This window comes from Myotis nattereri (genome assembly GCF_964212035.1).
Source record: "Myotis nattereri genome assembly, chromosome: 3".
In the NCBI taxonomy this organism is placed as follows: domain Eukaryota; kingdom Metazoa; phylum Chordata; class Mammalia; order Chiroptera; family Vespertilionidae; genus Myotis; species Myotis nattereri.
Window position 1 is genome coordinate 146,483,651 of NC_138077.1, and position 12,317 is coordinate 146,495,967.

General features: G+C 42.4%; 1 protein-coding gene across 1 annotated transcript in view; it reads left to right on the forward strand.

Annotated features, from left to right (window-relative positions):
* The window catches only part of TGFBR3 (transforming growth factor beta receptor 3), a 195,517-nt gene that overhangs the window by 121,357 nt on the left and 61,843 nt on the right, over nucleotides 1–12,317 (forward strand). The window contains exon 4 of the mRNA XM_081087765.1: nucleotides 2,101–2,238. Within this exon, the coding sequence (XP_080943891.1) occupies nucleotides 2,101–2,238 (138 nt within the window). The remainder of the gene's footprint in view (nucleotides 1–2,100; nucleotides 2,239–12,317) is intronic.

Below are 12,317 nucleotides of genomic sequence, written 5' to 3' on the forward strand. Positions count from 1 at the left end.
TATTCTTTGTGCCATGATGATGCTCAGTGAACAGTTTTAGAAGGAATAAGTCCGAAAACTTTTTATTGATGTACTGTTAGTGGCAGAGTGTTTCTTTTTTCAGGTACTCTTGGACAAGTAATGGTTTTATCTCTCCTTTCTTCACTCTCCCTACTGTGTGCTTTTTGTAGTGTGCATCTCTGTTTATCTGATGCTACAGTTAATGCCCCACTCTGTTTCCACAGCCTCTGTTGTTTACAGTGGCGATCGATCTGTTTATTACTAGACGCAGATCGCATCTCCAAAATGCTGTGAAGTGGAGTCGGAACAACCAAGGAAAATTTTATTTTGCTGTGGCTATCCTTGATGTACTGACCATTCGTAGTCTGCTTTTAGTACTTTCAGTACTTTTCCTCATGCCAGATATAAAAATGATCCGAGCTGTCTTGCACAAATAGTTTGAGTATTGCTCATTTAAAAAATTTTATTTTTACTTTTCTGTAAATTAGCTATTTATGCCTAGTAATATATTTAACCTTTTTTTTTTTTTTTTACCTTTTAGGTAACATACACTTATGAATTTTCTGTGATAAATAAATCACTTAAAATGATCTATGTATTAAGCACGGTATTAAATATAAGATGTCTTTTGCCTACAGAGAGTTTATAGTCTGTTTCAGAGATTAGGACACACACACTCAACAGTTAGTGAATGAGATGGTATTATATACTATAGTGCATATTATTCATAGAATAAAATACTTTTGTATCATTGAAAATTAAATATTCAGTTGTCATTTTCTGAGTGGCCGCCATGTGCTAAGTATTGGTATTGAAAGTTAAGTTTAGCGCCTTGTTAGCAGTGACCTGAGCGTATGCTGTGGTGAGTGACACTGGGAGGCCACCCCCACGATAAAAGGTAAAGAAGCCTCGGATCACAGGGGCCAGCAGCCGCTGGGAGATGTAAAGTGGCCCAGCTTTCAGTGCTCTGTCCCTGATGATTGTATAGACCCCAAGCATAGATCTAGACCAGTGGTCAGCAAACTGCTGCTTGCGAGCCACATGCGGCTCTTTGGCCCCTTGAGTGTGGCCACGAAGTTTCGATCGCACTGTACGTGCATGCCCGCACGTGGTATTTTGTGGAAGAGCCACACTCAAGGGGCCGCAGCTTGCCGACCACTGGCCTAGACCATTTAATCCTCACCAGGATTCTGACTGGGATGTGGTCATTCCCAGCGTATCCCTCTGTGTCTTTCCAGCTGAAGTCCTTTCTGTCTTTCCCTTATCACGTCGTGGTGCACTTTGCTTTCCTATGTTCATGTTGCTTGACCTTGTGCTCCAGGAGGATGTCGTTGAACCACTGGGTCCTACTCTCCTCACAGGGGCTTTCTGATGCCGCTAATGCCGACTGGTAACCTAAACATCCTAGATCTGTCAAAGCGGCCATAGCGTTCCGATCCAGGCTCACGGTTTTCTTCCCTGTTTTGTTTTTCTGTTCTTTTTTTTAAACTGGGGCTCTATACAATCAGTTTTTATTCTGTGTGTTCTCTGTGCTTCATTTCTTTGGAAAACCCCTTCACGCTAATAGCTGGGATGATGAAAGCACTGGCAGCTCCGCTTGGCAGCCCCTTTCCCTTAGCTTTCGACACTTTCCTTTGGCAGAACTCAGCTGTAGAGAGGTGGGAGCTCACCTGGAAGAGAAGAAAGTCGTTTCTCTGGCAGCCCAGAGGGATGACCCACCTCTGGGCTCCAGGGGTCAGCTCAGTCATGTGACTTGCAGGATAAGGCAGTCCTGAGGGAAGGTAACTTCTGCCTTTGCCAACTTTGGAAACAATGTGTTCTGTTTATTTGTGTTCCGCTGTTACTGGGAGCTGAATCATGTTTTCGTTGAGATTAGTGCGGGTTGAATCATATGATATAGTCATTTTTGTAGTGAAAAAGAGTCAAATATTGGCAAAATCATCTGCTCCAATCTAATATGTCTTACCCATGGGCAGGAATCTGAACTAACTTGCAGCTTGCTTCTCTTAATGCTGAGCTTCGGGAAAGTATTGCGGATGCGGTCCTAAGTGACTGTAGTGGAAAGTCAGTCCTAAGAGTCCTCTTTCTCGTGCTTCCTAGGTCACCCTGCACCTGAACCCCATCTCCTCAGTGCACATTCACCACAAGCCTGTCGTGTTCCTGCTCAACTCCCCACAGCCCCTCGTCTGGCATCTGAAGACAGAGCGGCTTGCCGTTGGCGTCGCCAGACTTTTTTTGGTAAGTGCTGGAAGCCTCCCCACAGAGATCCGTAGCACAAGGATGTCATGACCCTAAAACTCCGCAAGGCTTTTTCATTGAAGTAATACCAGAAACGTCAGTGTGTTCAGTTTGGAGTATGCTCTTAGTGATATTTGGATGACATCGATAAGCTTCCACAGAAAACAAACACCACTCACATGCCGTCTCTGTGGATGGAGCGTCACGTCCAGTTTGCACGTTGGAGCGGGACCCATGGTCATACTCTGTGTGGCCTGAGCTTTGTCTCGGCTCTGAGACTCCCCTCGCGGCATCGTGAGCAATGTAAATACTGTAAACAGCCGCTGGGTGTGTGGTCTCTGACCACAAACCGACGACGCGCAAACCCATTTTATTTGTATATATAACACGGGCCTCGTTTCTGATACGAGGTTCTGTTTGTTGAGAAAGTGACACAGTGAAAACATTTGTATTTTATAAAAAAGCTGGAACCCAGCTCTTGTGGAAAGATCCAAATATTACCTACTATTTGTAAATCATGTCCTTTTGAGTTTGCCAGAACATTCAAGTTTGCTAGTTGTGGAGAAATTGATGGGTTGTTTGGATGGATTTTTGGGGTATGATATCATGTCTGATGATGAGCCACACTGCACTTCACAGTGATAGCTCACATTGTCTATTGCTAGAGCTACAGGCTAATGTCCTCCAGTACAGAGCCGCCGGCTTTTTATACCTCTCTCGCCCACAAGCATTCAGAATAGTAAGAGGCCTCAGTTAATAGTGTTTCTCTGGCATTATATGGATACGTTTTTCCTAATTAACTAATCCAGATCTGTAGTTTTTTGTCACTTGTATTTGAAGAGTACTTTTAAAAATCCAGTGGTACCCATTAAATAAAGGAAAAATCCATAATCAATGCAGTTAATAAGTAGATAAATAGATGAGTAAAAGGGGGACGATCCTCTTTATAGTGGGATGCTCATCCATAAGTGTAGCAGGAATAATGGAGTTCGAAAACCATCATTTTGCAGCCATCATAGTAAAAGTTGTTTATGCAAGAGTCATCAATACAAGCTAAGTCAGTGGAGGTGGAGGGAATGTGGGGGACAATATATTTGCAAGTTTTATTAACAGCAAATGAAAGGACTTATTAGTAACAAGTGAAAAAACAGTAACTAAATGTAGTGGAGATACCAGCAGTGCCTTCACCAAGGGATCAGAATCGCATCAACATGGTGCAGACAGGCGTTGTGCACCTCCAGGTGTGATAACAGAGAACAAACACACCATCACTTGTGTAGCATCGAACCTAATCAGGAGGAGACGTTGCAGAAGAACAGGTTGAGAGACATTCTACAAAATAACTGGCCTGTGCTCTTAAAAAGTGTGAGTCATGAAAGACAAAGAGAGGCTCAGGTGCCATTCCAGACCGAAGGAGACTCAGAAGACACAGGCGATCCTGACCTGGATCCTCTTGGGAAGGGAAGGGGCCATTGCCCTAAAGCAGTGGTCGCCAACCCGTGGTCCGAGGACCACTGGTAGTCCATGAGGTCTGAAAGGTTGGCGACCGCTGCTCTAAAGGACGTTATTGGGATAACAGGCAAAGCTGGACTTGGGCTTATAGATCGAAGTGTTGTATCAGCATTACATTTCTTGAACTTAATAATTGAACTATTGTTATATAAGAGGTTATCCTTCTTAGGAAACATAGTACACTTAAGTATTAACGGATAAAGGGCCAAATAATTCAAAAAAGCACCCGATGTATAGATAGACTAATAAAGAAAATATAGCAACATGTTGGGAACTGGAGAATCTAGTTTAAGGGTACATAAGAGTTCTTGTACAATATTTGCAGTTTTGTAAATGTGACTTTATTTCACAATAAAAAGTTTTTAGCTCAAAAGTACATTTATAACGTAGTAGTTACTAATAACTTAAATTATAGCCTTTTTGGGAATTAAAACTCTCATCACTTCTAAATTAAAAAGGCCAAAAGTCAGAGTTGTTGCTATCACTAGCACTTCATTTAGCTCTTGGTATTACAGTAAGCCCTCTGATACTTTATCTCATTTAATTCTCACAATAACCCTGTGATGATGTGGGTGTTAACCTCATTTAACAGATGCATTTGCAGAGGAGGAACTGAGACTTAGAGAGGGTAAGTAGGGACCTAAATAACGACTAGAGTTGGGACTCAACCCAGGTAGGACTTACTCTACAAAAATCAAATGGTAAATTGGCTCCCTTCATATTCATTGTCAGTCTCTTGTAATTAAAGATACTTGTGATCACAAGGTCCCATTTAGCCCTTATAATGCAGAACTATGCTATCCAATATAGTGTGGCTATTTAAATGTAAACGACAATCAGCAGTACGGTTTCTAGGCACATGAGCCGCATTTCAGGTGCTCAGTAGCTACGTGAAGCTTGAGGCTACACACTGGGCAAGGAATGAAGAGGTTATGAGTAAAGGCTTTACCTATCCTGGTTTGAATCCAAGCAGTAACCTGGGGCAAATGATTTAATTAATCTTAGCCTGACTTTCCTCAGTTGTAGTATAGGAATGGTAATAGTTCCTACGTCTCGGGGTTACTATCTTGATTAAATGAGATTAGATATAAAATGTTTACTGCAGAGTTTGGCACCAGTAACTTCAGAGACATTACCTGCCCTCTCTGTTGCTATTTATTATTTGTCATAGTAAGGAACACTTGGGAAGGATGTTGAACTTACATTTATAATCATGAAGCCAGCCCCACCTTGAAAGGAGTTCCAGTTTCTCTGGGCTGTGGGTCCAGAGAAAATGTGTGAGCCACCTATATCATCATTGACTGGTCACTTTCTGGATTCCTTCTTCAACCTGCCCTTCTATGGGTTCTGAGGGAAAGCATCTTACTCTTAATTATTACTTATCTGGTTTAATTTTGTTAAAGATCTATTAAGAACTGCCTCTTGGACATCAGTTTAAGGCACACTAACAATGCGGGGGCGGGGGGGGGGGAGACAGTTTTTGTAAACAATTTAACATCATCCCTCTTGGGAGTTAATCTCATGTAAGGAGAATGCAGATCAAGGGATAAATTTAAAAGTACCAACATGGGAGAAATCAAGGATTTAAATTCTGGGACATCTGAACTCGGCCCTGTTGTCCAGCAGGCTTTCTTTAGGGAAAACAGCTTTCTCTCCCATCTGTACGTTTTCTTTTTTTTAATTGTTTAAAGTTTTACATATGTCTCCTTTTTTCCAATTGACCACACCCCCCTGCCACTCCCACCCCAAGGGCAAGCCCCCACCGTCCCAGTGTCTGTGTCCATTGGTTGTGCTAATGTGCATACATACAAGTCCTTTGGTTGATCTCTAACCCCCTGTCTCCCCTGCCATTTGTCTCTGGATCTATTTTTGTTCATCAAATTATGTTGATCATTATATCCCACATATGAGTGAGATCATGTGATACTTTCTCCGACTGGCTTATTTCTCTTAGCATAATGCTCTCCAGTTCCATCCATGCTGTTGCAAATGGTAAACGTCCCTTCTTTTTTATAACAGCATAATATTCCATTGTATAGATGTACCACAGTTTTCTAATCCATTCATCTGCTGATGGGCACTTAGGCTGTTTCCAGATCTTCGCTATTGTAAATTGTGCTGCTATGAACATAAGGGTGCATATATCCTTTCTGATTGGTGTTTCTGGTTTCTTGGGATATATTCCTGGAAGTGGGATTACTGGGTCAAATGGGAGTTCCATTTTTAATTTTTTGAGGAAGCTCCATACTGTCTTCCACAGTGGCTGCTCCAGTCCTCATTCACACCAGCAGTGCACAAGGGTTCCTTTTTCTCCGCATCCTCGCCAGCACTTGTCATTGGTTGATTTGTTGATGATAGCCATTCTGACAGGTGTGAGATGGTACCTCATTGTTGTTTTGATTTGCATCTCTCGGATGATTAGTGACTTTGAGCATGTTTTCATATGTCTCTTGGCCTTCTGTATGTCCTCTTTCGAAAGGTGTCTATTTTGGTCCTTTGCCCATTTTTTGATTGGATTGTTTATCTTCCTTTTGTTAAGTTGTATGAGTTCTCTGTAAATGTTGGAGATTAAACCCTTATCTGAAATAGCATTGGGCAGCTCCCCTGAGAGTGAGCTAAGTGAAGAAGGCGGGACTCTTGCAGTCTGAAGGGAATTTCAGGGCCTACTCTTCCACTGGGCATTCACAGCAGCAGAGGCCTCAGCTGCTGGGTAGAGAATCACGGTATGTTCTGTTTATAGAAGTTGAGTAACAGTGTGGAGATAACTGAATTATTTTGCATAAAGTGTTTTGTCCAAACACCTCAGAAGACCCATGGACTCTTTGGAAATTTGGCTATTTCCATCACTGTCCTCTCCAAGGTTAGAAACCTTAGAGGAGCTGAGGAGAGATGCTGGGTCTCTTGACTCTGGGTGTAAGGTGCAGAGGCCCTTGCTTCCTTCCTGATGTGCTGCTGAAGGACTTGTGTTGCTGTCTTAAAGGTGTCTTTACTTTCTAGGTAGAGTTACAATACTTGAACAGATTTTTTTTTTTTAAGTAAGGTGGTGAGAAAAGTTCAAATAATGGCATCTACTCACCCATCAGGGTGACTTTTTAATTTAAGTCGAATGTCTGCATTGTTTAACTACCCAAATTAGAAAAGGAAACCTTTCATAATTAGTTAGCAGGGCCTTGTGTTACTCAGAATGCCTCAGCCACCCACGAGGCTGACTAAAAACATTACCTAGCAGGTCCTCGAACAACGTTGTTCCCTTCGGCATCATTTTGTTATAACTGTTGAAAAGGGGAAAACAGTCAATTCCCAGCCAGGGCCTTGTCTGTGTGGAGTTTGCACATTCTCCCCGTGTCTGCGTGGGTTTTCTCTGGGGACTCCAGTTTCCTCCCACGTCCCAGAGATGTGCACGCTGGTTTCATTGGCACATCTAACTGGTCCCAGTCGAGTGAGTGTGGGTGAGTGTGCCCTGCGATGGAAGGGCGCTCTTCAGGGTGGGTTCCCACCTTGCACCCTGACTGCCAGCATGGGCTCTGGCCACCCTCAGCTGTGATCAGAAATAAGTAGGAAATGACTTTTCTTACTTGTTTTTATTAACCTTTCTTAAATATATGTGCAGCTCACACTTATTTCAGTGATTACTCTTAGAAGTGTTTTGGGTCTTTAGAAGTTTGTTGATGTTTATAACCAGAGATATGCCATAGGAACTTAACTCTTGTTCATATCAATTAGCCCATGGTAAAGTTGGTTTCATTATACATTGTTTTGCCTAAAGTCTCTGTTTTCAAAAATTGTCAACAACATTAAGGAGGACTTACTATCTAATAAAGTTTTTTTTTTTTTCTTTGTCAAATCACTCCAGTACTCCTTGTGATCCCACAGTACAGGCAAGTGGGAGCGTGCCGGCAGGGAGAAAGTGGGATTGAGTTTCCTCTGCACGTGTAGTCCCTTTATCTGTTTTTTCTCGTTACCTGGGAAATGGAAGTGGCCAGAAGTGGGATTGTTTCAGGCTGAGTCTCCAATAGTCTCACACACACACACACACACACACACACACACACACACGCACACACACACACGCACACACGCACGCACACGCACACACGCATGCACACACACACGTACACACACACACTCTGACACGATGAAGTTGTCATGCAAAGCCTTTTAGTTTTTCTTTGCCTGGTACAGGGGTGACCCAGAGAATATTGGGTAGGTTAGAGTTGTTCCTCAGTGCAATCAGAAATAAAAATAATCCTACCCTTTCGGTCTGCCTGGTTGAAACTACAAGTAAAACTCTCTTAGAAGAATCATCTAAGCTTATTTTTACGTATGTAATTATTTCCACATTGAAGAAAAAGTAGGGTAGGTCAACTGGGCGATAGACGTCTGAACTTTCAATCTGAGTTTGCCAGAAAAGATTGAGAAGAGCTACAATACTAGATTCTTTAAAAAAAAAAAAAGCTACAATTTGAATTTCTCCAAAATGAAAGCACAAATGGCCAATAAATAAACAAACAAACACATAAATAAATAAATAAGATGCTCAATATCATTAGTCATCAGGAAATTGCAAATTTAAAACCACAATGAGATGCCACTGCACACCCACTAGGATGGCTGTAATAAAAAAGGCAGATAATAACGAGTGTTGTTGAAGATGTGGGGAAACTGGAACCGACATACACTGCTGGTGGGAATATAAAATGTTGCTTTGGAAAACAGTTGGGCATAACATTATGTCCACAGCAAAACTTGTCCACAAATGTTCATAGCAGCATTATTCATAATAATCAAAAAGTGAAAACAAGCCAAAATGTCTATGAACTGACTTAATGAATTAAAAAAAAAGTGGTATACTCATACAATGGAATATTATTTGGCCATTAGGAGAAGGAAGTAAGTGATGCATATTACAACATGGATGAACCTTGAAAACACTACAAATGAAAAAAGCCAGACACAAAAGACCACATGTTGTATGATTCCATTTACATAAAATGTCCCAAATAGTCAAATCCATAGAGACAGAAAATAGATCAGTAGTTGCCAGGGGCTGGTGGGTGGGGAGAATGGGGAATGACCACTAAGGGCATCGAGTTTCTTTTGGGGGTGAAAAAAATGTCTGGAACTAGATAGTGGTGAATATTACCACAATTATAAATATACTAAAACACCATTGTACAATTTAAAAGGGTGAATATTATGACATTTCAATAAAGTGAATAGTAAGGGTGAATTTTAATTATATTATTATGTTTATGTAATTTATGTAATTACAATGAGGGTGAATTATATTTCAATAAAGCTGTTAGAGAAAACTTGCCGCATCACACTTTTTAAAAGGGATAGTTTTAAAATTAACTAAATTTTACAATATTTTTACTTTAAGGAATATATATTTTTATTAATTTCAGAGAGAAAGAGGTAGGGAGAGGGAGAAAGAGATAGAAACATCAATGATGAGAGAGAATCATTGATTAGCTGCCTCCTGCTAGCCCCCCACTGGGGATTGAGCCTGCAACCTGGATGAGGAATCAAACCGTGACCTCCTGGTTCATAGGTCAGTGCTCATCGGCCAGGCTAAAATCTTTTTACTTTATTCTGTGTACCTATAGAGTTGTTGTTTGTTGTTTTTTTTAAAAGAAAAAAACCTTCCTTTTTGTGTGTGTTCCAAACATGAACATGAACCCTGTCTCCTGGGTTCAGGGCCTGCAGCCTTGAAGTCCTTCGACAGGCGGCAGTTTTCAAGATGAGACCCTAATGCCTGGCTTCTAATAACATAAAATTTTGAATCCAGAGGTCTTGGCCAGACTCTTAGTGTCAGGATTAGTTGCTTTAATTGCTTATAAGGAAAAAAGGTATCTAAAAGATTAGGAAAGTCTCAAGTAATAAGCAGGAACTTCCAACATCATTTACTCTTGGGATTACTGTGCTGTGGTTAATTTTTCCAGCCATTTATCATTAAAATCAGAAATAAATGAATACAAATGTTTGTGTTTGATTGGAGGGATGGAGAGGTAGGGCATGTTGGTCTCCAAGGTAGGGTTTCCAGATTTAACAAAGATAAAGGGTGACCAATTAAATTTGAATTTCAGATAATCAACCATTTTTTAGTATGTCCATGTGATATTTGGGGAAGACTTTTACTGAAAAAGTACTTTTTATTTATCTGAAATTCAAATATAACGAAGTGTCGTGTATTTTATCTGGCATCTCAGAAGTAACTTGGGCTTTTGTTTCTAGATAACACTCTAGCTTGGGTATCAGGTCTGGGGACTAGTCTTGGCTCTACCACTAACTAGTTATACCAGTACATCACTGGACAAAATCACTTAACTACTCAGGCCTTAGTTAGTTTGTTTGTTTTTAATACATTGTTACTGATTTTAGAGAGGAAGGGAGAGGGAGGGAGGGAGGGAGAGAGAGAGAGAGAGAGAGAGAGAGAGAGAGAGAGAGAGACACATCGATGAGAATCATTGATCAGCTGCCTCCTGCACGCCCCCTGCTGGGGATCAAGCCTGCAGCCCGGGCATGTGCCCTGACCAGGAATCGAACTGTGACCTCCTGGTTCATAGGCTGACGCTTAACCACTGAGCCGCGCTGGCTGGGCGAGCCTTAGTTTTTTCTTCTCCAGAGTTTCTGGGTGATTCAGGTCGGCACTAGCCCATCTCTAAAGTCCCTTCCAGCTTTCCAGCTCTGATTTTGTGATAATGCACCCATTAGATATTATATCCCAGTTTAATTAGAAACAAAAAAATGGTAATCTGAACATTGCCTCTTCAGCAAATCCAAGTAAATATCAGGGCAGGGCAGTTGAAATAACCGAGAGAAACCAAATTTGATGTTATTGGCTTTGGATTAAAAACAAATAAAAATTTAATCCTAATGAAAAAAATGTAAATTAATACCAGGACCATGCTTAATATTTAAAACCTAGCTTTGTGTTTCTGAAAAAGGGGGGAGAAATGGGTGAAGAAGCTGAAGTTGCCAAAATCTGGTTTATTCCTTTTACTTAAGCTTGGGGGGCAGGGGGGAGGAAGGTCCCAAATATTTTGGGCCCCTGCCACCACACCACAGGCAGTTCTCTGCTCTGCACTGCAGTTTGGATGGCTGACAAGGCTCAGTGAAAAACAAGTGCTATTTGTTTTCCTGTGCCCAGTATTTAACTGGAAATCAGAAGGCGAAATTTCCAATCAGTTGTTAAACAGCCCCAGATGTGTGCTGAGCTGTCCAGTCCTCTCTTCATGAATCCAGGAGATGTGTAATTGAGGGCTCTGGCGTCCACACGTGCCCTACAAATAGCTCAGACGTTCAAGTTTGCTTGTGCAGGAGGGAACTTTTAAAAAAGCGCTGTATTCTCTGCTGTGTTGCATTCAAGAAATCTGGAAATGTATTTTTATTTTTATTTTCTAATTGTCTCCTTTCCCTTGTTTGGTAATCCTTCCCACGTTTAGCAAAACATGACATTAGCATACCTGGTATGACGGTTTATGTATCTACCTGTTCATTCCTTTGACACCCCGTCTTTAGTGCCGGCAGGAGGCGGGGACCTGTGCCAAGTGTGGGGGATCCAGAGAGAAAGGCGGTGCATTGCCTGTCCTCACGGAGCTCTGCATTTTGGGGGGGGCGGGGGAGTTGGTTAAGAGATCAGGAATGTCAATTCATGGCAGTGAGGTTGGGCGCTGGAAATGGGAGAAGATGAGCATGCTTGCACTCCAAGTACGACGAAGGCAGCTCCCTTCCCGCCGTGAGGCTGCCTGGCCGCAGCGTGTGGCCGATGGGTCGGGCTTGCAGACCCACGCACAGCCTTTTTGCTCAACCCGCAGTGTCACCCTCTAGATGAGGGGTCTGGATATACCGTTTTGTATTTCCAAGTAAGCCTTTCCCCAACTGAATTTTCTCTTCCAGGCAGATTACACAGCTGACTGTTTTAAGATTTGTTTCTTTTTTCTTTTTTTAAAACGTCTCTTGTGGAATGAGTCACTGTGTCCTGTGGGGTAGTCCCAGTGGTTGTGTCCTGTGCATTTTTGGTGCAGAGGCTGCTCATCTGTTGGTTTTGTGGCTTGTCTCAAAGAGCCCTGATTATAAGGGGCCTGAGCCTCTCCTGAACTAGGCTCGACAACTACCCTATTTCCTAGGAATCATTTCTGGCCCTTTTGTGGTGAGAGCTCTTCCTAAATGTCACCATGGCAACCAGAGCCATGGTGGAAAGAGTCCAGTTTCTGCTGGTAGTCCTGGTTCAGAAGGACCTTTGGAAAGACTTGGTGGGATGTCTCCTGACTCCTGGGTTCAGGCTGGAGATGCTGCCAGCGAGTCCATGCGTGGCCCTGGCCTCCGGAGTTTGCCTGGGTGGACTGACTCTTCCTGATCACGACATCCTGCCCTGGAGGTTCGGGCAGGCGTAGACTTTTCCTGGCTCTGCTGGACCAGCTGTGTGTCATGTCTGTGTGCAGGCAGGGGCCCCAGCCCTGTGAGGGCTTTGCTTTCATACAACAGATTGAGGTTAAATAAACCCAATTTCCCTGAGAGGGGAAGACTGGTGTTTCTTCGTGTGGAATCCCATGACGTCCTTT